Raw genomic sequence first — 27444 nt, forward strand, 5'->3', positions numbered from 1 at the left:
AGAAATGTGCCCCCATGTTTTTTTAATGAATGGCAAGATGAGAGCACAAACTGCATTCATGCCGAGTCACAGGCCATCAAACGCAGGAAAGCCTGAAAGTGACTGACATGAATCATTCGTGTCTCTTCTCGCACTTTAGTGTCTTTCAGTACGCCATCGTCCTCCTGTGTCTTTTACTCTGTCTCTGCCTCAGTACATCCCTCAGGTCTCCATGGAAACAAGGTTTAGTTCAGTCAGCAGAGATGAAGAGACAAAGTGGAGCAGAGAGACTGGAGTGGGATGAAAAGAGAAAACCTTGGTGAGAGCATAAAGTGGTTTATTATCTAATGTATGTGGGGGCATCATCCCTGGGAGAATTAGAACAATTTAGAGCACAAATATGTTTTTCATTTGATCAGAGTTTTATATTAATATAAAATATTATTTCCATTGTATACAATTAGATTTACATTTATCAAGAGTTATTGTGTTTTATTGCAGACTAACGCAAGGTCACACATACCTGCACCCTGCAGGTAAATTTACAAGCCACTGTGTCCTTAACTCATCAAATTATTTAAAAACATTATTCTCATTTGCATACACTTCCCAGCATGCATTGCATTGCGGTTAAAATCCCTGTTGTGCCTGAATCAGAGGATCTTCTCTCTGATCCAGAATAAAATGGTTGAAACCTCGATGAAGACGGGTCTGGACTTCTTCCCTAACTTACTAAGACCAATGACAGCAGAGTAAAAACAGTAAAGAAGCCACTATATCCTGACTTTTACTCAGGTGTGACAGCACCTGGTCCTTTCCCTGTGTTGAAAAGCTCCTGAGGCCGTTACACAACAGCTTTGTAGCGTTGGGTAAACGGACATTTCTTTGTACAGCAGCAGATAAACTCAGTGCTCAGGTATCTGCTGCAGCGATACGTCCAAAATAGATGTGAGAGATGTGCCTGGTGTGAAAATAAGCAGATGAACAGCAGCCGAGAATACAAACGTCACAAAAGATATTAAAACTATCTAAAAACATCACCTCACTATAGACAGCTTTCAATCAGCTTCTTGGATTTGTTTCCTCAGGCTTATGAACCGTAAGTGTTAACTCTTTACTCTCTGCTGGGTTTGTTTCACCTCAGTACGAACCATGAACAAGCTGCTGCCAGGGGTCAGATGCCCAGAGGGGCTGATTACAGACACTGGTTTGTCTGTGCCTATTAACACTTATTAACTAAACAGTGCAGTGTTTCCCACAGTGTTACCTCAGCAAAGGTGGGACACCTGAACCCTGTCATAAAAAAACATACTGTACTATTCTGAATGCAAATGTGGGGCCAAAGGGCTCGGCCTGTCACAGTGCAGTGAGGATATGTGAAGAAAAGCATCTCAAAGTGGCTCACTAAGTTTTTACATAACAGGAGGTTTAAGTTTCTGACCACGGACCAGCTGGACCTGTATTAATGTCCAAATCCTTGAATCAGAGACACTTCCCAGCAACCAAAACATCACCCAAACACAGTCTGAACACAGTCTGATCTGATTTCGCTCTTTCTCTGTCTTTGTGCTCATTTCACAGCATTTATCCAAAACAGACTGGTGGTTGTCAGTTCTTGTCTCCAGAGACAGGCGCCTGATAGAGGATGGTCGGGCTCAGTGCAGGCACAAAATATGACTCAAAATGGAACAAATTTCCAGTTTTTCTTATCAAAAGTGACAAATACAGGCAAGACAAATGTGTGTATAAGAAAGTAGTTAACAAAAACTGGCTGCAATCAAACCATCATCAACCACTGGGCCACCAGGATCCTTCACAGTATCAGTTTTTAACTAATTTACTAAATTTAATTGAACTAATTTAGTCATTTATTGCACATAAAATCTCTTTCCGGTCCTCAGGTGATTGTGGTCATAATTTTTCTTGTAAAAAACAAAACCCGTGGTTGTTACTGTGATGAAGGAAATGGTACCTTTGCTTCCCAATTAGTTGCCGCCCATGAAAAATGAAAAGTCTTTCAGTTTTTCAGTGGAGTGTAACATGTTTTATAGCCAGTGTGATGTACTGTGGATTAAAGACAGTGGATGTCTCTAAAATAATGATCTCACACGTCCACCATGACTAAGACAAACACTCCTCCAGTGGACAAACTGTGTGTTGCTTTAACTAACCCAATCAGCATTGCACGTAGCTGTCACCATGACTGAATCTCTAATTAACGTATACAGTTGGCTCACTTTTTTGATATAATGCCCAGTGGACAGCAGGTCTCAAGTTTAATGCGAGGTGTCATAAATTCAATGAAAAGATATCAGAAAAAAGGTCCTACAGCATCCACCATCAAAATGCTGCATGTAAACGCACGTTCCTGATAGTTCGGTGTGAAGGCTGCAGCTATACCGTTTAGCTCAAGATGGTTGTGAGAAAAGATAAAATAGTTGCTGCTGTGGAAACTTTACAGTTGAAAAACCCTGTTTGGCATCTGATGAGCCTTTAACCACCTTAATCCTCTATTCCAGCTGGACTTTCACAGACCCCTGCACAGTTTTAACACAGAGCCTGTTCAGTCTGAATCCCTGCTTAGGTCAAACTGCTCATACGTTAATGTCCAGACTAAGGCTCCAACCTATGAGAGGCCTGAGCTTCAGCGTAACAAGGAAAAAGAGCATGAAACAGCGATATATTGTTTTATGTGCAGATCAACCTCTCTGCAGGATTTTGAAGGTTTTATTCAATAAAAACCTGCAAAGAGTCCTGCATGATCTGCTGTTTATTGCACTAAAAATGCCCCTAAATGAATTACAAAGGTCATGAATGGAGCATATGTTCAATTTTTTTGATCCACTCAGCTGCATTAACTCACCTTGCATGCAAAACTTGAGCTCTTTGGCGTCTGTGACGGTGCTGGCTGGCATCCGGTCAGGAACCTTCTTGCTCATGCGGTTGTAGTTCCTCCTCTTCTTCGTCTCGCCCCACAGGTTGGAGCCGCCATGCATGCTGGGAATGTTGAGCACAGCGATGCCCTCTAACGAGGTGTTACTGAGGTCCAGGATGATCCCGTCGCACTGAGGGGAAAATAACGGCAGAAGAAAACGATTATGAAGAAATATTTAAGAAATTCAGTGAAACTATGTTTTCAGTGCATTTCAGCGTTAAATCCCACGACCTCAGTTGTGTAGGCAGAAATTTCTTTAGCTGATTTCTTCAGCCCTTGATATGTCACACAGCAACTACAGGAATAAACAGATTCATGGGCAAAAGAATCTTCTCTTAATCTCTGGTCTTTTGTTGACTTTGATTTTAAGGTATTTAATGCAAGAATCACACGTTGGGCTGATGACACCGCAGGACTGAGTAGAAGCTGCAGTGCCTGAGTTGCTGTATCTCAGAGTAAGATCATCTATCCAGCCACTTTGTGCACCAGTGATTTGTTTATGGGGAAGATTTACTTTGTCCTGATGCATTTCTTGTACAGAAGCCAAGAGTGCGGTTGTTAGAACCAGCAAAACAGACGGCAATAAAATACAGTACGTTGACCTAATGTCTACAGTAACACCACTTGGCACTCTGGATTATATTCCATCAAGCATCATCAAGATTCAGGAAATAATTCAAATCCACCAGAGAATGTCAGCAACACGTCTCTGTGACTCAGCGTGCAGGGTTGATATGTGCTGAGTCAAAGCAGCCACAGAAACACCAGGACTCAGCTGTACGCCCACAGCACGCGAGCAGGCCACAGACGGACCATCGTGTATAATGAGTGTGGGGAAAAATCACGTGGACTGCAACACTCAGCCCCGCACACATACATGCTTCCACGCAAACACGCACACGTGCCCAAAGGAGGGGGACACACAAAACAACACAAATGCCTTTAAGTCACTTCTTCCCGTCTGCTATTTAGGATGACAACAACTGACTACAAACAAGTTGTGTTTTAAGCAGTGCAGTGTTTACAGAAATACAGTGCTTCACGTTAAGGTCATATAACGTGTAAGGGTTTAATGTATTACTTTGTGTCCTATTGCAATTGACAAAACTGGTACAAGTGTCCACTACTGCTGGTAATGATTACAGGGGCTATGGTCCTGCTAATAGTTACATTTTAGCTTAAATGTAATTGTTAATCATTATAGTTTTCCTACAGGCCTGATGGATTAGGCTCAGTTTTAGCTTGGTGTTCCTAATAAACTGGTCAATCAGAGTACTGCAGGTACATTTTACACTCAAAATCTCTCGTAGTCAAAACTGCTCCAACTTCACCACAAACAATTTGCTAATCAGAGCGAGGTGCTGATTAAAAATTGATTTTTAGTGCCCTCAAGGTCAAAGTTATATGAGTCGAAGTGTCGAAGTGCAGCTGCTTCAAGGTAAAATGTTGCATGACGGTAACTGTCCTGTCTCTTTTCATGTGTCAGTCTACATCCTGTGGTACAGCACCATCACTAGACGCCCTCCAGCAGCTTCCTGCCTGTAAAATGTACATGATCCGCTATCCACCTCTGCAGCTGCTCATTAGTTTCTTCATAGACATGATGTGACTTTAGAGGGAAATAACACTCTGGGTGGTTTTCACGTCAGCATCCTCCACCGTGAATTCATGTCAAAGAGCAGCAGTTTCAGTCTCAGAAGAAACCTGTCTGATTTTCTAAGGCCCTAACAAAACAGTCTGTTCTCAAGATATAATGTAATAAAGTTCAAATGCTTTTGACAAAACCGGCCGGTGATGTGAAGGTAACGCTTTGAGATTTAATCATATGTAATAATATATATGCAGGTACCTGTCTCTGTGTTTGGGAAATATACATACAAACAGGATGTGATTTGCTTTGAGCTCTATAACACGTCACAAACAATTAGAGATTAGAATGAAGGAACTATAACAAAGTGTAATCCTAGTGATATACGATGAATCGTTGATGCTAATAAGTGTTGTCTGATGTGTTATACCTTAATCCTCTGTGCCATACAAATCCATTGCTGTTATGAAAATACATCAGAGACATGTTCCTTCATTGTGATCGCTGTAGTTTATTTTAAGAGTCCCACGTGCACCGTCCCACTGCTGTAAATACTCTAATATTTATTATTCCCTCACAGAATAGTCCCCAACAAATGCACCATTTACTCCTTTTCCTAAAGCCACAGTCTGCAGCTGTTTCAGTAAATTACTCAGCCTTAACCCTTTAATGTTTAACAGTTTGGTGGAGCACATTCTTGCTGAAAACGTGTTAATTTAACTCAAGAGGGCCGTACTAAAAAAACTCTGGGGCTGATTGTCGTTTTTAACTAATTGTTGTTATTATTGCATATTAAATAAAACATTGCCTTTTTCTTAATGGAGACATCAAAGGGTTAAAAATGAAGCAAATTACCAGTGTTTTAGGATCTGTGCCTCAGAAAACACTAACAGACTTTCTTCATAAGAAAAATATAAAGTAATGTATCTAAGAATAAACATGCATAACTTTCTGAAGTTGGTGTGATTGGATTTGTCTGGATTAACTGAAGGTGTGGCGGGTGGAGGGCATCAGCCGGCACGCGGCATGTTTACATTTGCTTTCTGCAAATGTGTTTCTGCTGTGTTTGGAGTCTCGCTGTGCTGTGAGAGCCCAGGTGACAGATTATGCAGCACTGTATGACAGAATGAGGCAATCAGTGACTTTATGGAGCATTAATCTGATGATGTGCTATGAATAGTCCGCCTCATTAATGTGAAAAACTGCTTTGTTGTAAATATTAGAACTTTTCAGAAAATCATGAAAGAACCACAGAACTTAGGTCTGTCAGTGAAAAGACAGAAAAACAAACCTGTTGACGTGTCGTGTACGTGAGACGGGTATTTAAAAATACGTTTCTCATTTCTGTCACTTGCTGATCTCATCCATTCTGCTACTGAGACATGAGCTCGGACACAACTGTGACTCACCTCGACCTCTATGCATTCGTTGAGTTTCTTGCAGGTGGCAGATATGGTCTCAGTGGTGCCAAACTCAAAGTACCACAGCTTGTTCTTCATTCTGAGGGAAAACAGAGGGCAGACATTAGAAAACATCCCTAGTCCTAACTTAGCTCGGCCATGTGCACAGCATTGCGAGCCTACGGCGGGGTTCGTTTCGGGTGCAGTGGACACATATTGAAGCTGTCTGGTGCCCAGAGTCATCTCACATTTTGAAACTGACAGCTCAGGACAGCCAGAGGCCACGCAACCACAGAGGTCAAAGCTCCATCAATACACCCTAGAGCCTTAAAGTGGAGACACTGGCACCATTGGTGGCTACAAACTGAAGTCAACCCCACCATCTGTCACACAGGCCTTCTGCTGTTGGCTGCTCTTTCATCAAAGCAATGCACGCATTGTCGGCTCAGTGCCCTCATGTTGAAACATCAACATTGCCTCTGGAGGGGACACCGGGTGAAACATTGCTGGTGGAGACTGTAAGATCAGGGTAAATGTTATTGTGATTCACAACATTCAAAGAAACCCACAGGTCTGACAGAGCGATGGTTCATTTCCACCCCGCAGATGCATTTGTCAGAGGTGACCTGATGGATGCAGTTGTGTTCATATCCTGATGTCATTTGTTGCAGTTCTGGCACCGGACAATGGCTGAATAACACAGTTGGCAGTCAAGGTGAAATATGTGCTTGACCAACTTGTAAATATCAACTGGAAACTGATGAAACACTAATGGTGTGTATATATAAAGTTTTCAGCAGTTAGGAATGGGGGAGAAACTATGTGGTTCACTAACTGAAGAGACGTGACGGCAGCTGTGGAAACTGTAAAGAGTCATTGAGTCCGGCTCTGTTGGTTTGTCTAAAGCTTCTGATTTTAACCTTTCTGTAGGAGAGCTAAGATACACTGCTGAACCATACCTAACGCAAGTGGGTTATTTAAAGACAGGAGTATCATCGCACCACGTCACACTGAGTGTAGGATTCAAAGTCACCAAATTAACCCGTCTACAAAGCCTGATTCTCAGTTCTACTACTTTCTATTTACTTTCTTTACTTTCGCTCCTGAGTCGACCCAGAAGCTAGAACCGAGGGTACACGAGCACGACCTGACACGACCTGACACGACCCTTTATTGGAAATCAGTTTGTGTTTGGACGCCGCACATTAAGGATCTTCCTAAAACTTGTTTCCCAGCTCCTCTGTCCTTGCTTCTTGTCCTTGCATCCTTGGGTGAGACTAATGAGACCCCTGGTTTGGTGTGTGGTGTTCATAGGCAGCTGATGGTGTTCCTGCTCTTTCCTCAGTGCTGTTCACTACGCCTGTTACAAGGGACATTTTATAGCAGTGATCGATGATGAAGAAGAAAGCTGTGGGAAAACCCTAGAGAATAGCTGATTAGGAGAAGCTTTTAGAGTTTCTATCCCAGTCATGTCTAAAAACCTGATTCCTGTCACCTTTGTTAGATATGCTCAGTTAAAAACCTGACTACCAGTGTAACTGATGTCTCTCTCTGCATTACTCTCGAAATGACACATATTTCACGATTTGCCAGTAGGTTCATTGGCATGTGGATATGCTGCTGATACTACCAACACAGGTATTGACACAACAGCTCTGTGTAATGTGGGCATTCAGGGGCACTGAGCAAAAGTAAAGGACACAGAACATTTAAGCAGAACATGACCTAAAGAAATGGCCACGCTCTTTGAAAAGCTCATAATATGTTTCTGTTATTCTTTTCACTCATGCTCAATAAAATGAGTCCAGAACCAACATAAACCCTCACAACAGACTTCAAACTAAGCATTACAGTCTTTGATAATTGTTTATTTTGCTTTTAGTCTAAGTACAATGTCTTAAGCCGCCCTACTTGTTCGCATGTTTTTCTCCTTGCTAATTGTCTTTTAGTCCCTTGTTCTCTCTCCTCACCTTAATACCTCCCCAGAAACCTCTGCCACTGTCAAATCAGGGGATTATGAGCATATCTGAGATCACAATTAGGAACAGTTGCGTTTCTCAACGAGGCGAGCTGCCTAACCTCATTAAGCTGCTTCCACTTGAGACGGCCTGTAAAAAATGCAATTAACTCATGTTTTTTCCCCTCTCTTATGAACACAGAGTGCAACAGGGAGACAAACCACTTCCATAAGCCTTTCCTCCATTATTCCCATGTTTCTGCACCAAAGCTAATGTAGAACAAAAGGGGACTTAAATAATCGAAAAGGAGGGGGAGGGGTATTTTTCCAATTAAGCCAATGACATTTTCCTGCCATTTTAGCCTCTAGTTCAGCTCATAACTCTGGGGCTTACAGCGGTGAGCAGAATGATGATGGGCTTAGTGTTCGAACTAACGACTGACTGCCTGATGAAGAAAAGTGCTGTTGAGGTATTTATGTGTAAGATTTCAGAGAGAATTCAGAGCTCAGGTAGAATCACATTTCATCCAACAGATGACAGAGACTGACAGGAAGGTGGAACCTTGTTGATATGAAAACCTGTGCTTCAGCAAAGCTCAGGGCTCTGAAACTTTCTGATGGTATATCTGGCTAAGCCTCGCACCTTCCCTCACCTCCCCATCCCTACAGATAAGCATCTCCTTTAATCCCCAAATTTGAGCAGTGACCTTCTGACCCCTCTGCCTCCTGTCAGCCCCTCCTCCTCTTCTGTCATAGCTAGTGTGAAATCAGGAGGACACAAGGTGACCGGTCAGTTGCATTTACTCACAGATGGTGAACAATGACGTCACTTTGAACAACCAGACTCTGCAACAACCCCCTACATCACCACAAAGGTGGGAAGGAGGATTTAATGGACGTTCAGACTGTCTGTGATTAAACAACCTCCTTCATGGAACTGCTTTGTTTCAGAGGTGACGGTTCACAGGTGTAGTGTACAAAGACCTGCACAATTCACCAGCAGTCTGTTAAAGTGAGTATAGTTTGGTTTTTAACTCCACCTGCACGATGTGACTGGCCAATGCCTCATCACGCCGGATGATGTTGTTATGTGCTGCAGAAAAAGTTGAGCCAGACCCAATTTTTTCACCATAAACTGCAGGTTGTTTGACCTTGATGACTGATTCAACCCATCTCCTGGACTAGCTGACCCTTCAGAGGGAGGAGCTACACCACAGAACTATCACTGAGTTCTTTCAGTACTGAAGAATCTTCAAACCCAGATGATTGTCAAACTAATACCTGCACCATCATATTTCCACAGTCTCATAAGTGCAATAACTTTCCTCACAATTACAAAATGGTAAGTCATAGTTACTAGATAATATTATTATACAATCTGCTTCTGTGCCTCTGAGTGGATTTTGCTTTATGAAAACATGGTCATTTAATTAATGTAATAATCATAGTTGAAATGACTGGAAAGATATGAGTACAGGAAAGGTTTGAAGAAATGAAAAGCAAATTGAAAATACTTCTTTACTGTCTGTTGTTTTTATTATTGAATTTAAAGGAGACTCTGATGCAAAGAGAGATGAGATGATCAGAACATAAAGGGAAAACCAACGCAGGGCGCAGAGTTTTAGGATAGAGGTCGAGAACGTGCCGACATCTGATCTCTGTTAATCCAATCAAGTGATAAGTTTCAGTGACCTTTTATTTAGGCTTGGCAGAGCAGATTATCAAACGAACTAATGGTGATTAAATCAACAAACACCAGCCAAGACATGTTTTAGCTGCTACTACTGCTCAGTAGTGGAAAAATCCCTCTAACCAAGGTTGTGTTTATGTGTGTGTGTGCGTGTGTGTGTGTGTGTGTGTGTGTGTGTGTGTGTGTGTGTGTGTACATTACAGCATGAATCACGTGCAGTGTAGAGTGTAATTTCAATTTCTATGACTAAAAATAAAAACCTGGTAATATTGTTTGTTTGGGGTTTGGGGTTTTGATGGAAACTGATTGATAGCAGTCACAGTATATTACACAAATCACACCTCCGTTTCAACTAAAAAGGATCCTTTCACACATGAAGTCCAGTTAGAAGTAACTTGAAAATCTTTTTTTTTTTTTTTTTAAATCAAACAATATGCAGATGATATGATGATATGATTTAGGTAAAAATGAACCTGTCAGTTATCTTTGGTGGACAAATTATATAATGTATACACTGAAAAAACTACAATACTCAAACACATTTTTGAAATTTCAGTACTGCAATGCAATGGTTATGGTTGTATTTCTAGAATTTATCTATTTAAGCTGAAGTGTTGAGAGTGAAGAGCTCCATGGGGGGGGGGGCGCAGCAGCAGTTGCTGAACCAGGCCTTTGAGTCCATATGTTTGAACGCACCATTAGGCTGAGTGAAAAAAAACACAACCTTCCTCTTTCTCTTGAATCAGGGTGTGTAGGGGCCGGTACCTTGTGGTGCTCTGCCAAAATGATCCAGCAATGTGCAGAAAAAAAACATTATTTAACTATTTCTGCAACACAATATGAGATCATGTGATCATGAGATGACCAATGACATACATCCTGGAGGATTACATTTTAATGTGAACGCCATATTTCTGTTCAGAAAGTGTAACAGCATCACTGTGGTACCAACTTCAGCACTTGTTGACTATGTGAAGGTAACGTGACACAGACAATGTCACCTGGTCTGCACGAGTGCAGATACGACGCCATAATAAAGAGAGAAAGAATCAAAATGAATCGTTCTTCTTGACACTTTTATTCTGAAACCCCCAACCTGGGCTGACACACAAACACACACACACAGACAGCATTGTCCCCAGTGTGAGAAGTGATTAGCACCTGGGCTGTGGTCTCCTGGAGGTCTGGCTAATGTGACCATTAGGAGCTGGTGGGGCTCCACAGCCTGAGTGTCAGGAGTCACACGTTCCTTCTGTCCCGACAGGCCCGGGAGTGGAGAGCGACAGTGTGGGTGGGGGTGTATGTGCTGGTAGACGAGCGGGGGATGGTGAGCAGACAGTGTGGGACTGAGTGGCAGGGAAGACAATAAAGCACTGAGTTAAGTGCTACATGTGGCTATGGGCCTCTCTCACCGGGTCAAAGGTGATTTATCATCTGCTCAGCCGGGGAGAAAAAAACTGCTCGATCTCCACACTGACTCCTTTCAGTTCAAGCTGCTGGAGAAATGGATGCACATGTAGTCTGCCAAAACATCAGTCAGACAACAATGAAACAGTTGCGGCTGTCCATCAGCTGTCCGTCGCTCTGTGGAAGAGCTGAAGACGACGATTCACAGAAGAACAATAACCTCCAGTGCTGGCTTACTGTAAATAGTGCACATTGGACTGTTGGTGTTGTTTTGTGTAGGGGTGAGTGTCAAAACAGTACATGTTTTGTGAACACTCTCGCTTGGAGCTCAGAGTTGGACAGAAGCCACAGAGCGATCAGTCGGAGTCTGCACCACCAAACAGCAGATTTTGTGGAAACCAAAGAGCTTTATAGATTACTGTGTCTAACCCCTGGGTTTATGTGTACTCAATATATAACGCTTCCCAGAAACACTTTACATCTTTTAACTGTGGCCCTTGTGCAGTGGATCAAAGAGAGGGCCCCAGACAACAGAGGTACAGTGTCTTTCTTTTATGTTTTATCTTCCTTCTGCCTGCGAGGCTGGAAACAGATATGATTCTAGAGGTGGAAACATAAGAATAATTATTGAATTTCAAAGGGTAAGTCAGTCTCTCACTACATAGATGATGTTGCCATCATGCAGACAAAATAAAATACCAACTAAACAACCATTTAGGGTCCACTGACCGGTCCAGTGCAGGGAACTGACCAACACACACACACACACACATATAATGGCTTTTAAGCAAATTATTGGTGCAGTGACGCCAGCCAGAGCTTTGCATAGAGGTGAGACACTGGAGAACATTATCACATTCCCAAACAAAACAAGTGTTTGTTAACACACACCTCAGCTTTGTGACAACAGGCGGCAGGAGCATCAACAGACTCTGGCCTCAGGGCTAAAGCTTTCTGCCCACAGAGGCTGTTTGTTCTCTAACGAGCATCTGAATGAGTCCTCACAGAGAAATGTGGCCACAGTAAAAGGCTGCTGGAAATGACAGCAAGGAGGCACCAGAGGCTGTGCTCCCCCTACAACTTCAGATATTTGTGGATGGTATTATTTTCAGGCTAATGGAGGAATCTTTAGTTTTCCTGTTGCCACAAATCTAAAGAAAATCAACAATTTCTTAGTTAGTTTGTCTCCTGTTCATCACTCCTGAAGGCGTGAATCTTCGAACACGTGGCACTAAGGATGAACTCGAACTGAGGACGTTTGTCAACAAATTTGGTGCAAACATTCATGATCCATCACCACCATGCTGAGGCCATACTGTGCTGTGTGTTCCCCACAATAACATTTACCTTCACTCTGACTGGAATCAAACCCAGGTAATGGTGTTTCCTGTGTCACGTGACTGAAGGCTGTCAACACTGCAGCCCTGACATGTAGTTAGTTTTAAGGAGGTGCATGTAGCCGCCAGTACAAGCTCAGAGACTGTGCGTGTATGTAAAACCTTAATGCAGCTTTCTTCTTGTACAGCAATGGAGGCCACACAGGGACTAATAAAGAATAATCTTTATCAGGCTTTAAAACACAGACAATGCTTCTTCAAAGAACTGATTCATTTGATGAGTAACTGCACTTCTACAGGGCCACTCCACTGACTTTACACAAGATGAGTTCACTAATCAGCAGGAGTACTACTGTGCCTGTGAACACTGTTGTATAATGCCTCTGTGGCTCTGGAGCTTTGTAAAGGTTGAGAAATAACCCTAACGATGTCGTCAGTGTTATCTCAGATTACATTAGACTTCAACCAGAAAACAAAAAGCCTGGGTTTAACAGACAGATGAGGTGTTGCTCTGGTGCGACATGTTATATTATATATTTCTTTTCATCCGATTGCTGCTCTTGTCTCTGCTGCCCTGTCTCACTCTGTATTCAGGCTGAGGCAGCTTCCAGCTTACATAACAATTAATTAGACGGCACTTGTCCTCGCGGCCTGCCATTTGAAAATACCTCCTCTGTCATTAGGATGATATGAACCTCCATTTATCAAAAGCGTCTCTGTCTCTGTTGTCTGGCAGCTTTCTGCAATGTAGCAGCACAGATTCCTCATCTGACTTTTTATAATTAGTCAAGAATCTCACCTGAGCCATCAAACAAAAAATGTACATACAACTAATAGTTTCAAACATTTGCAGCAGGACCATGGAAACCAGCCCAGTTGGACTTTGGCCTCAATCCACTCATGTCAAAGCTCAGCCAATATATTGATTTATTGACTGAGTAGGCAGGTTTTGTTTCCAGATTAAAAATGCAAGGTCACTAGCTGTTTGTGAGGTTGCTTATTAGCTAATGGCATCAAAACAGATGAACAGGAAATGTTAACTGTCTTTTTCACCAGCAAAGCATCATGTGAAATGCTGCTGTCCACTTCATCGACTGTTCACACACAGGCCACTCTTTGTAGCTGTTGTCAATATCTCCCATTCACTGACCTGCTGTTGAACTTCTCAGGGTGCTTTTCCCGCATCAGATGGAAGCGATGGGCAATGGAGGCATCCTGTAAGAGGGAACAGAAGAGACAACATCACCAGCAGGATCTCAGTAAACCCTACGTTATCGAAGCTTACTATAGGTCAAATGCTGAGGCAGTGTTGTGCCAACAAAAGAAGATGTTACACTTCAGTAAAGTTCAACCATCCCTCACTGACATCTAAAACAAGACTTAATCCACGTTTGTTCAGTGAAGGAAAATTATGGTGTTTGTCTCAAAGCCAGTTTATACTTTCCACATCCATGTGGCTGCAAACACCTGCATGACTTCTGCCCATGCCTGAAAGAGCTCCGGTCGGTGTGGTGCATGGTCCAATTCTAAACGATATCCGCCCATTAACTGTTGCAGTTATGGCCAATAGACAGCACCAACAGGACAGCCTATCACTGTACTCATTACCCATACTGGAGACTGACGACTTCAGAACAACAACATCTCTACTGGCAGATTAAACACAAATGCAAATAATCATTATTTGCAGCCCTGCTATGCCTGGATCAAATTTGTCTATAGGTACACAAGCTTAAGTGAACTGAACAGTAATTTTGGAAAAAAAACTTCCACAGTGGGACACAAAAGTAACTGTGACTGTCACTTTGCAGTATTCCCACTGAAACAAAGGCGTCATGCACTTCAGTAATTCAGTATAAAGTTGAATAGGAGCATAAAATAAGATGCAGCAGATGTCCTTCAATCCTGTCTCATAGATATTTAGTTTGTATACAACAAATTTCTACCAGCAAATGCATTTTGAAAGAAATGTAAACGCAGCTGGATCAGGTTTTCTATTAAAAGTGCAATGTGAAAGATTTAGCAGCATCCAGTGGTGAGATTGGATAATGCAACCTTCTGATCACCCCCTCACCTTTGTTTCCAGGTGTGATGGAGGGTACAGTGGCCATCACCTTTAAAATAAAACACAATTTCGTGTCTAGAGCCAGTGTTTGGTTTGTCCATTCTGGGCTACAGTAGAATCATGGCAGTGCAACATGGCTGCCTCTGTGAAAGGAGACCTGCTCCCTAAGCAGCTTTAAAGGCTCAATCTAAAATTAAGAAAATACAGTTGGTATTTTCTGGTGATTACTGATGATTACACTGATGACAAATTATGAATGAATGTTTATTCCATTTCTCCTAATAAATCAGAAAACTGTAAATATTAAACATTGAACCTATAACAAATATGTTTATACTGAACTGAATAGTAAATAGTAAATTCATTTGTTTGTGCTTTGTATGTATCATGTCATTCAATCAATAATCCTACCACCACAACTTAAATAATTACCAGGAGTATCTAACCTACAACACAGCACTGAGTGAAAGGTCATAAGTTGATCCGACAGGGCTCAGTCCGGACCCTGTGTTTAACCCCTGACCCCAAGGGCAGAGGTGAATGTAACCCTGATCAGTCACAGGAGGAGCCTCAGTGTGACCTCCCTTACAGACATACCCAAACACCAGCAGAGGACCGTGCAGGCATTTAAGTCTCTGTTCCTCTTGTCACAATTTTTCATTCATCGCAGAACTGCCTGACAAAATAATGACAGAGGTTTTTCTCTTTAAAATACTCAAGCGCAAAACTGAAGCGCAAGCAAGTCTAAACTGTATGTTTTCATACAGCAGCACAACATCATCATGAATATCCAGCCAAATGCTTTGGAGCATGTGGACATACAGAGAAGCTCTGGACACTTTGAGCTTTCAGTGGATGTGATCACAGAAACAGAGCAGCTTTAATTTGACGTCAGGTTGAGTTTGACCAGAGCTGCTTCTGCTCACTCAGGCCTAAGGACATGATCTGTCTTTCACAGACAAACAGCCGCTGTGCTCATAAATAAATTTAAAATGCATGGATTTAGAGATTATATTGAGTTTATGTCAGAGGAAGCAAAATAGCCAATGTAAATGTAATTCCTACATGCAGCTCGTGGGATGGAGATGCTACAAAGCAGCAGAGCATGATGGTGGAGTCAGTAATGATGGGACTGTATCATCATTTTACACTGACACTGTATAATAACATCATCTGCTTAACAGAGACAAGACAAGGCACAACCCAACTTTAAAGTATCTCATCATTTACAGCTCAATACCAGCAAATGTTTGGGTAATTATGAGGAAAGTTTTCAGGATCCATAAAATAAAGCATTACCCAAATACTCCAATAACAAAAAAAGTGGCGGTTTTGGTGGAAGAAGTACTCAGTTTCTTAGGGGATGGGGCAGGGGATGAAAAACTGTCATTTGAGAAGTAACTCCAGTTGTCAGACACATGTAGCGCAGTAAAGAGTCCAATATTTACCTCTATTATTCTCTCTAATATCGTCCTATCAGGGGGTAATTTATCCTTCAAACTCAAAAAAAGTCACTGACACAATTGATCTAATTGGGCATCAGTGAAATAATGTTATTTATGCTGTGACGCACTGTTTTCATTAGACTGTGTTTTCATTTAGGCTGGTAAAATGTTTTGCTCATCACAGAACATCAGTGGGACATTCAATCAGGTTATTATTTTGTAATTTTATTCTTACTCTGCAACACTTCGATAAAACATGGTGACAACACAGCTGTAATTTCTGTGATTGAACGTTAATCATTTCATTTGTATGTGAAAAGAATTCAAGCTGTATTTTCCACAGTAGCTACACTTTGATTTGGCTTAGATGCACAAATAACTGGGAACTCACTACTTCTCTCATTAATTTGAGGCTAATAGATCAGACTTAATGTCACACACAGTCACTATAAACTGCAGTTTTTATTGATGTGCAAACCAACATTTCAAATTTAAAGCTGCAACAAAATCTAGAATATGGACAAACCCATGTGACACCTTTAAACACTACACAGAAGGTTGATTTACCCAAACATCAGGTGTTTCGCTGTCAGTGGGCTATAATGGCTACTGAGCAAACTGCTGTTTAGGAGCTAATAAGTGTTTAGTGCCTACATTTCCACTGCACGACTGTTCCCCATGCTTTGACTCATTTCACGGTGAATCTGGAGAATCTCAGACAGTTTGCTCAGAGCACGTGACACGACAGGCTGGATGCCTGCCTGCCTGCCTGTGCAGGTGTTTCTACAACAAGGAGAACTGAAGGTTGTGACAGAACAGGTGGACAGGTGAGGTCATACACGTCCTCAGTCGTCACCCTCAAAAACCATCCACTGGTCCTACCGGCCTGATGCAATGCAACTCAACTGGACACTACAGCAATGTGTTGAGATCTCACAGCATCAGCACATATGAGGTCTTAAAATAGAGCTGCATCTGCTGCTTTAACTGGCCGAGAATTTGATACTGGAACCCAGGGAGCGAGGAGACATCGGGGGCAACCTGCTTTTCTACAATGAACCCAAGAGACATGACACTAACTTTGCCCACAGAGCTAAAACTAAAACTAAAACTATGTGCTTTTCTGACTCTCATGGCAAGGTTACTCATCACAACAACAATGACACATAAAAGCAGAAAACATGGGACAATTCAGTGAGGAAAACTGGTTTACAATCTGCCCGCAGAGCCTCTGTCACATGTGAGCAAAACAGGGAGTTATGCATTTACTGATTGTGGTGCATTGTGGGCAGAGTGTCCAGCTCAGCATGTGGATCAGGGCCAGACAATGACACAAAGTGGCCGCAGAGCTTTCCAAAACATGATGGGCTGTTTCATGTCACTGAGGCTGCTCCCAGTCCCCTGCTGCAGGCCGTCACTGGCCAGCCCCACGTTTATGCATTCTGTCCCCCCGAAAAACCTGGCAGTGACAATATGTGACATTTGCCATCGCCTATAGTTGCCTGCGTGATGAAGGTTGTTTTGATCTTGCCGTTTGAAGTTTTGCACATGGTGTGTGGAGGGAAGAGGAGGTGTCACTGGATGGGTAATGTGAAAACAGGAGAGACAAAAAAAAAAACAACAACAACAAAAACACTGGCTGGAAAATGTCACCTCAGTGGGACCCACGGCACTCGGGTTGTGTTTCACTGGCCTCTGGTTGGGGTTTAGTTAACTCACTGACAAAGAGAAATGTCATAGTCGGCCTCAGGTCTCTCATCCCCTATGATCTCCTCCTCTCCTATTCCACCCAGGTGAACATGCACACAGAGAAAACTGATCATGTTCCGTCTATGATCACTTACTGATATAACAGGCCGAGAAAAGAAATATAACCCTGAAGAGTTAATCATAATGTCTAAGCCAGAAGTATAAGCTAATAAGTATTTTAATTAGTATTTTAATATATTAGTTAGTAATCGCTTCAGGCTTTGCTTCCTTTTGTTCTCATACAGCTGCAGGAAAACAAAATATAACTATGGGTCATCTCACACTTTTATTTCCTTCACATGAGAAATTTCAGCATTTCTTCTTCTTCTCTGTGTTCTTCTGTTTGAAACAGCTCACATTACATCCTTCTGTGCACTAATCAACATTTAATTCATAATCTGGTGGTCGGGTCAATCAAATCTGATCAAGCTGCACCTTTACAGTCCTGGAGGGCTTGAGTTGTTTTTTTAAATTCTATATGCTGCTTATTTAACCATGAATATTTAATGTGGTAGAGGCTTTTAAAGGTCCAGCTGTGTGTGTGGATGTGTCGGTGTGTCCTCGTGTTTGACCATGTGTGTGTTTTGTGTCGTTCCTGACGTCTTTAAGAGCAGCCAGGTGTCACTCAGCACAGTCATTCATTACTGTGGTAACCTGGCCTGAACCTGGCAGATGCTGACTTCCTGTCACTGATACTTCCCCTGACCTTCAGCCTGTGCCAGCGCTACTCCATCTCTTGCTCATACACACACACACACACACACACACACACACACACACACACACACACACACACACACACACACACACACGTTGTTTTATATGCACACTTTCTGCTCTTTGTGGCTCTGTTTTCTGAACAAACACCAACACACTCCTGCTCAGTCCAGCATTAACTTTAATGGGGTTTCATACAGGTTTGCACTGTCACACCTTCACAGTCGTTTGAACCAGGAAAACCTCTATATAATTAATACACTGTGCTGGTCACCAACCGCTGCACAGATTCACCTTCCCTGAGTTTAACCTGTTATTAGTGCTGGAGTAATTTTTTGGTATTAGTTTGAAAACGACCTAAATCTGAATGGCAACAGGTTAATGCAAAACCTGCAGCAGCACAAGCAGAACACAGAGAGAGGCAGCAAAGTCTTCTGAGATCACAGGGGTAAATTTAGTATCTCAATCATCATCTCATATGCACAAAGCAACAGCTGAACAAACTGAGCACTAGGAAAAACTGTGAAAGAGCTTATTTTAAGACGGGATATAAACTGTTTTTCTTTGCGGTGCAACCAGAGAAACCAAGATGGATCATGTAATAATCGGACCATCGGTCTCTCCAGTTCCAGGAAGAACAAATAAATATTTCACTGAAGAGCCTTAAGCCACCATACCAACACAGGGACCCAGGTGAGAGATGTGCAGTTACTGTCGAGCTGGTTCTAGCATCGTGCTGAATCTGTAGCTTCAGGGAGTGTTTCATTTTGAGCCCATGATTTATATAATCTGCTGTGTTTGGGCTGCTGGTTTCTTACATCGCTGTGTGTTTATTTTCTGTAGCATCTATTTAAGTGCTGTTTTTCTGCCAACTTGTTACTCCTGGATGACAATTTTTAACTAAAAGGGTTTAGAAGTCCCCATCGGTGCTGCTGTCGTCTTTATACAAACTGAAAGAACATCCTGTTACGACCTGTCTTTTTGCATTTGCGAGTCTGAATGTTGACACTGGATTAAAAAACAAGACAAAACATCCACCATGGTGCACGTACACAAATTCTTAAACTCAATAACTATATGTAATAGAAGTGAGGACCACTGGTACTCCCTAGATTTTCAGAGTGACTTTCTGCATGAGCATCATGATTTGACATGAGCATTAGCATCCCTGAAGAGAAACTGCTAGTTTCTGTGAATATCTGGTTTGTTGTGGTGACGACAGGACATGACTGACAGCACCAAAACACCTACAGAGGTAGAGACTTATATGTACATCAGTAGAGGCGCAGGATAGTCTACACCCTGTTGGCTAAAGGCAAAGTCAGGGATTGCAGTACACATTAGGAAGTGGTCATTAACAGCAGGGATCATCTTGCAGGGCAACCAAACACAGTCTTGGGTTCAAGTTCACGCACATATGTGCACATTTACGCCTGTGCACGCATCCACGCGCTGCAGGGGGATCACCTTCCTCAGTGCAACATGAGGTGGCATCTTTAATGGCTGCTGACATGGTGTGATTTCCTTCATTCCTCTCACAAGATTCTTTCCAGGCTGCAGGTCAAAGTGAAGGCACATTAGAAACTGATACTGAGTCTGTCTGCCCTGATTTGTGAATGAAATGTTTTTAACTGAACGCACATTTAAAGACAAGTCCTACCAATTGTGTAAGTGTCAAATTCTCTTCGTATCAGCCCCTGAAATAACTGACACACTTTGAAAGCAAGGAAGGAAAGATCTGCGGTGTAACTGATGGAGCTATGAAATGCAGCAGAATTTTATGGAGCCATGTGAAGCTGAAACAGGCGGCACAGACTTCACACGTGGTCTTATTGCTGTCCTCTCTGCTGATATCGCAGCCCACACATTGAGCCCACTGCTCAGACACAGTTACTCCTGCAAACAGCACACTGGCTGAACTGAAAAATCATCTTCTGAAATGATGATACCTACAACTTTAAAAGAGAAAAGCTTATTTTTGCCCCCAGGGATCAATAGATCTGGAATATGGGAACAGAAATCACACGATGTACCTTCTGATTTACAGTCCAGAGTGCTTTGACTGAGCCAACCACATGCTCCACACCATGTCATCCAAAATTTAGTCAGTGACATGAAGGACAGATGACTGTGGAAGCTTTCAGATTTGGCCTTGCCAGCCTCCGGTCTCCATAGCAACCAAACCCCAAGTAACAAGGTCTGTGACGGGATGGCAGGAAACGCACACCCTGTATGGTAGGTAAACCAGATTTGAGGGTTACTAACGACTACATCATTGGAATGAGTCAGAGACCGGTTTGCTCAGGTGCCGTGTGCACCCAGATACTCAGCCATCTGTCACCGCGGCTCCTGGAGGCACAGTGATCTGTCGCTTTGTGTAATGGCCGATGAAGTGTTGTCAGAAACCGAGAGAAACAGCCGCAGCTTCACACAGAGAGCCGTCACCTCAAAGGATCAAGCTGGTGTTAGTCTGAATGTTTCTCACTGTCAACAAACCCAACTCTGAATGTTTAACATACCCCGTCTGTTTCACTCAGCCCTGTGTTTATTCAGAACTACAGTGTTGGAAAGACTCAAATCCTTTACTTCAGTAAAAATATAAATATCCCAATGTGAAAATACTGCAGTACAAGTAGAAGAACTCATCGAAAGTAAAGTATCAGAAGTAAAGGTTCTCATTCTGCAGAAAGATGTTCGCTATTCCTACTGCATTAATGTATATATTGAACTTTACTGCAGTAGTTGTTTAAGACATGGACAGTTTGAAGTACTTTATAAGCTGTGGAGTACTTCATCTGCAGTAGTGCATCATATTCTTCAGGATCTCATTTGTTTGAGATGAAAAGCTGTCAGACAGATGTAGTGCAGTAAAAAGTCCAATATTTACTCTGGAAAGTAATGGAGTAAAAGTATAAAGTTGCATAAAGTGGAAGTACCTTAGGTACAGGTTGAGGTTTTACAGCAGCCTGACCATGTTTGTGAGATTGACTCAAAATAAACAACAATAAAAGAACATCAGTATATTTACAGCATATAAACACTGATGTGTTTTCAATAGTGGAGATCTATGGCACTGAGGAATAAACTAAATCAGCTAAGACAGGCTTCATATTCAGAGAAAATACTTGTTGGTGGGGGGGGGTCACTACTTGTCATTCATGGGATTTTTTATCCTTTAAGTTCCCATTGTCTATGAGCAAATCACAGAATCCATTTTGGAAAAAGTACCAAGATCCTTGTATTCAAATTCCAGAATGTGTTTGGCTTCATCTGTGCTGAGTTATGTTTATGTGTCGTGTGTCTACGGTAACACATGCGGTAAGAAGTTATCAGTGAGGCACAGTTGTATAACACCACTGTGCCTCACTGTGCCCAAACATCTACCTGTGCACATATGTACCTCTGATGACCACTACGTTGGTCTGATGGTGCTGGAAGAGAAAAGCAGCAGATGGCACCAACCTTAGCTCTTATGTTGTTGACTCAGCACAACGTTTGGCAAAACACCAAAATCACAAAGCCTTGTTTTCACTGCAACACTCAAATGTTCACAGGAGCAGTGAGGTTTTCTAACCCCTGACTCCCTCCATGGCTGTCACATCCTCATAAAGCAAAACTGAAGCAACACATGGCCCTGACGTGCACAGAGACACATCCTCCATTCAGCTACACTGCGATAACTTCATGAAACCCTTGTTTGCCACCTCGGTTTAAACGTCCCTGAGCCTTTACACCAGTGTCTCCATCAGGACAAGACAAAAAGGTTGCTAAGCGACTGGAACATCGCAGTGTTTCATTCCTCCAATTAAAAGAAGAAGCCAGCCCACGAGGGAGCAGAAAGTCACTGATGAATCTGCTAATTGCATACATCCTCACAGACCAGGCTGTCACTGTAACAACGACATCTCAATCACACCATGTGCAAGATTTTTAAAGTCTGACAAACCTAATTATCTACAAATTCCCAGTAACCGATATATATCTAACATTATATTATATAACTCATGTGGGATATTATACATTTTCCTTCTAAATTAGTTTTGTTGTACATGTATGTTTGAATCATTTTGTTTTGAGAAATAATATCCTTGTATTGTCTTATAATTATTACTGAATGTGCTACTTTTTCCTGGTTCTTTAAGAAGCAGATCGAGTAAACAAACTGTAGTGTGGGTTTCTTTTCCCAAACAGTGTCAGGCCACATGGGATATAAATTATGGAATTTAAAGTCCATCATGGTGTCATTCTCCTTACCACTCCAATAGAGAAGTAATTGTTGACGATGCTGTAGGGGACGGGGTCTCCCTTCTCCTCCTTGTCATCAGGGACGATGTCTATGTTCCAGCGGTCCAGCACCACCTCTGTGCTGTGTTCGATGTCCCGAAGGAATTTCATCAAACTGCCTCCCTCGTAACCTGCCGAGAGCAGAGAGAAAGGAACAGTGAGAAGGAATACACGATATCTCAAAGGTAAACTCTCCTTTTGTGCACTTAGGGTTTCCTCCAATCAAAGAGCATCTTAATGCGACATCAAGAAATAATATGTTAGTGTAAGTTTAACTTTGTGGCAACGGTTTAAGGGAATACCTTTTTCTGTTTCAACATGAGTTCTCTCATGCACAAAGCCAGAAGATAATAAAATGCTTTTCCCTGTGTGGTTCTCACGTTCTGACCTCAAACCATCGAACACCTCTAGGAGCTTGTCAAGGGTGGACCTCCTTAATGCTTTTGAGGGTTAGATTAAGAGACGTCACTGATTTCCAGCCAGACTCCTGTATGTCAGCTGTGTGGTGCTTGTGTCAGTGAAGAACAGTGATCTTTCCTCCGGTGACCTGTGACCACAGCTCTTTGGAAACTCAATGGAAACAGCAGAAATCCCAGTGGAACTCCAAGCTGGACACCATGAGGACTAAAACCTCAGTGATCAGAAGCTCGTCTCTTGTTGACATTAAACAGAACTACAATGGATGGGACATTGGAATGCACTGGGCGCAATGCATTCTGGGAGTTGTATGATTTTTTTTTTCCCCTTGGGAGCTTTTGGGAATAGAATGTCCTTTTTCTCTGTTTTCTCCATTAAAAACAGTAACATAACAGTCATTCATACCTATTAACTAATTCTGCACTACTGTTTTTAAATGTAGTCCCCTCCCTAGTGCCTCTGATTTCTTCAAAAGTACATCAACTAGCAGGAACCCTAAACTGAAGAGCACCACAGGGACACTTTCTACTCCCGAGCAGCAAACTGCTTCAGACTGAATACAAGTTCAACACACTGAATCAACATTAGTGTGAGCAAAACAGTTCAAACCATTCAGTTCACATCGAAACCCCTATCATATAAACTACATTATTCTGCCATTGACACCTTCAAGCCCAGAACATAGGGCTGACAGCACCCTAGGGTGTCCTTCAGTCCTGTTCTGCAGCCGTCTGCCGGTTTGGCGTCTTAATAGTGATCAAAAAAAGAAGGCATTAATGTGTACCCTCACACTGGGTGCATCACACGTGAAATAACAGTACGTCACATGTATTGTTATTTCAGCGGGAAACAATTCCTTTATTATAAAAACAGCTGCCCCCTCCCCAGTGGGTCCTTCACCACATTTGATCTTGAATACACACTCACACACACTCACCATCACACACACCTGTACCACACATTAAATCTACAGAAGACAGTGTAAGACATCATTTGTCACAGCATCAACTCAAACATAATCTCAACTCCTTTGTGGACAGTCTAAAGGCCAAACCACACAAAGGGTTCTTCCTGAAGGCTTATGTTTTATCACAAGTATCAATTCACCCTGACTCCATTGTTTCCCAGGGTCTCCCCAGGACCCCTGTGTTTTTTCACACATTTTTATTTCCAATGGACTGAAATCTCCACAGACAGCAGTTTTAAATCACACAAATCTCCTGCTGTTTAAGTGTCGGCAAAATTGTAATTGTATCTGTAACGACTAACTGGGGCTCCCAGTGTCGCTGTGGTTTCCCTGCTTGCTACAATGGGCAGAGAAATAAAATCAGTGAATGGACAAATAAAGAGAAAAATGTTTTCTTCCTGGTTGACAATCCAGATGTTTTGATTTGACATAAAACAAAAAGTGAAGTTAGAGATAAAAAGCAAGGATCATCCATTAAAATCTGGAAACCAGGTTCTGTGCCAGTTCACCTGCAGATAATTCACACGGTAAGTTTCATCAGAGTGAGTAGAATTCATCATCTGAGGAGCATGAATGTGGAACTAAACTTTCCGCAAATCATCCAGAAGCTGCTGCAAAATTTCAGTGTGGAGGTGGTGGACTGACTAACCGCTAATCACAACTGCCTCACTCGCTCTGTGCCGAGGTAAATGTTCTTCAGGCTGCAGCTCTGACTTCAGTGTTTATTTCTGAGGAAGATGATCTATTCAGCACAATCTCCAAAGCCCTGTGGACCTGCCAGGTTATTGACAAAATATCATCCAAAATCCTGGTTAAGTGCTGAGCTGATCCTCCCAGCAGCAAGAATCCAACAGACATAATCAGCCAGTCTAATTACTGCACCGAACCAAAGGCTGCCAGAAAATTCACAACACGAACGGTTTGTATATTAACAGTTTTTAATTTGACAGGTAAGGACTCCCACTTTCCTCTTCCCGGCTTTCATTTCCCAAAATCACGCGCGCACACACACACACACACACACACACACACCTCAGCTGTTTTTATTCTCCTGCTTCTGTTTAACTGTGATCACTGATAATTATCACAATGACCCGTCCACCTGTCCATGACCCACTGTACAATAAAGCTATAAAAGTGCCAAAAATAAAATTGAAAGAGTTCGACGGGACGGCTCGAAATTTACAGATAAAAGCTCAACCTCGTGATTCAGAAATAGTCAGTACTTTGTCATTTTCAGCCCAGCTCCTTAACTTCAAGATTTCTTCTTGTGTTTCTCCTTAATTACCTTTAAAGTTAGAAAAAATAATCTACTCACATCTAAACACCTTTTCAGCTCCTCCTTTAAACTATGATATTTTGGGTTGCATCGTTACCTCATATGTCTTTTACATGATTTATACACAGTTTTTGTGTCACCGGCCTGACACACGTGGAACATTTGTGAGTTTTAGAATTCACACTAAACCTGAAAACAAAGTCCCGTGGATCTGAACAGCTTTTGGCTCCAGAGCATGAGTTTGTCTAAGCTGGTCCTTGCTGGATTTTAGGAGGAGTAGTGGAGTGTGGCGCACTGTGGCCTCTGCACTGGGTATAAGATATTGTCTGTTGTTTCTCTGCTACATGGTTTACAGCTTAAGAAAGCAGTTAATCTAGATCCCAAAGCACAGGAGTTATTTTTAAGTGTACTGTGGGGCTCTAAAACAACATGGGGTGAAAATATTTCATATCTGACTTGATGTTGGCTTGGCTGCTTGAGTTATTATTTTTCTAACAACATACTCTATCAAACAGTCTGCAAACAATGTGACGATGACAGGAGCTGCTCACAGAATTACCATCTGAATCTGTGGCTTTTCTTTATGCAGTTTCAGCTCATTGTATAGTGTCTAAATGTTATTGTTGTGGTGCTGCATTACAGACACTTCCTAATGTGCAGGCTCTATATCAGTGTTTTTGCTTTTACATAACCTATGAAATGTCAACTTATTCACTGAGAGGAAGATCCTAATGATGTGTTTCGGTTTGATGACAAAGCCTCTAAAAAGCCACAGTCCTCTACCTGCTCAGCAGCAAATAGCAGATAGACCCAGTCAGAGACCAGCTGGTGAACATAGCGGAGCATTTAGCAGCTAAAGACCCAGAAACTTCCCTCAGGAGGTGGTGGAGACCAAACCCAGAGCTCAAACTGAGGGAACGCTGGACCTTTGAATCAACTATTTTACCGCCTGGAAAAGGCTGATGTTGTACTCACAGCTTGTTTTCACTGCCCACTAGTTTCCAAACAGATCAGTTATTGCAGCTTTAAGTTTCATCGGTGTCTATGCAGGAATGGATGAACTGTGAAAGACTGCACCAACACACTCACTAGAGATGAGAGAGTGAGTGCCTCACCTCCTCCCCAGCGTAAGCAGCGCGCCAGATCGTTCCCTGTGCCCAGAGGGAGGATGGCCACCGGAGGGTGCCTGGCAAAGTTGGCTTTATCTGCAAGACAAACAGCCAACAGGTCTCATGTTGGGATGGTTGATCAGCCATGGAAACAACAGTGTTTAGCTCAGTAAACAAATCACATGGAAATTCTGATTTTATTACAATGTGGATCTAATTTTTGTGGCGTTTACTAAAATCACTAAAGCTGAGTAGGTTTGGACACGAGCAGATGAGACAGAAAAGATTGAAGGTTAAAAAACAAAGGTTGTTGGTTGCTGGCACAGAAGACGCACTCATGCTCACACCAAGTGTTAAAGTTGAGCATGAAGCTGGTTTGTAAACAGATGTTTACAATAGACAATTGTCCTGTTCACATGTATGATACACCATTTACCTGATGTGAGCAATACGGTATGCAGGGTTATAAAGATACTGTATGAGAAAAATCCAGTTCTGACCAGAAGTGTTTGGTAAGTTTTGTCATTATTTAGGAGGCCGTACCTATACAGTCGAGGATCCAGCCCACAGTCCCATCACCTCCACAGGCTAGAACCCGGAAATCTGGGACATCATGGAAAAAGTTGAGCCTAAGAGGACAGAAGGAGCACATGCAGAAACAAGTGTTTTCCAATTATACTACAGAAAAAGTATTCAGGTATTTGCAGGTGTTGGACCCACTGATTGAGTTTCATATTGGTAAAGACAGTGATTTTCTAGGCCCTGAATGACGTAATGGACAAAACTGAAAGACTGAAGGGTAAAGACAGTGGATGAGACAGAGTTTAATCCATGCGTGCCCTCTCCAGCTGTGTTCACTCAGAGTGGTGTCCTTCAAAGGGACCTTTAATGTGTGTTGGGACAAAAGTGTCGACTTCAGCTTTCATCTCTGTCCGTCATGAGACAGAACAGCGACCCCTTTCACACCGTCCACCTGGTCCTGCTCCACAGACCACGTCTACATCTTGATGATGATTCAACCAGGGCAGTTGCATATATTTTTCTTGACTCAAATATGATTTTGGCCCTGCTGACCATATGATACTGCACCTTCTGGTTAACTTCTAGGTTGTAGCTGAT

The 27444-nt window shown here is 42.3% G+C and overlaps 1 protein-coding gene across 2 annotated transcripts in view; it reads right to left on the bottom strand.

Moving 5' to 3' along the window:
* The window catches only part of dgkg (diacylglycerol kinase, gamma), a 75464-nt gene that overhangs the window by 17714 nt on the left and 30306 nt on the right, over positions 1-27444 (bottom strand). For both annotated transcript variants that reach the window (XM_026296420.2, XM_026296421.1), the window contains 6 exons: positions 26869-26954; positions 26332-26421; positions 22524-22684; positions 13444-13508; positions 5912-6002; positions 2843-3044 (listed from right to left, as the gene is read on the bottom strand). In XM_026296420.2, the coding sequence (XP_026152205.1) occupies positions 2843-3044; positions 5912-6002; positions 13444-13508; positions 22524-22684; positions 26332-26421; positions 26869-26954 (695 nt within the window). The remainder of the gene's footprint in view (positions 1-2842; positions 3045-5911; positions 6003-13443; positions 13509-22523; positions 22685-26331; positions 26422-26868; positions 26955-27444) is intronic.

This window comes from Mastacembelus armatus, chromosome 21, assembly GCF_900324485.2.
Source record: "Mastacembelus armatus chromosome 21, fMasArm1.2, whole genome shotgun sequence".
Taxonomy (NCBI): Eukaryota; Metazoa; Chordata; class Actinopteri; order Synbranchiformes; family Mastacembelidae; genus Mastacembelus; species Mastacembelus armatus.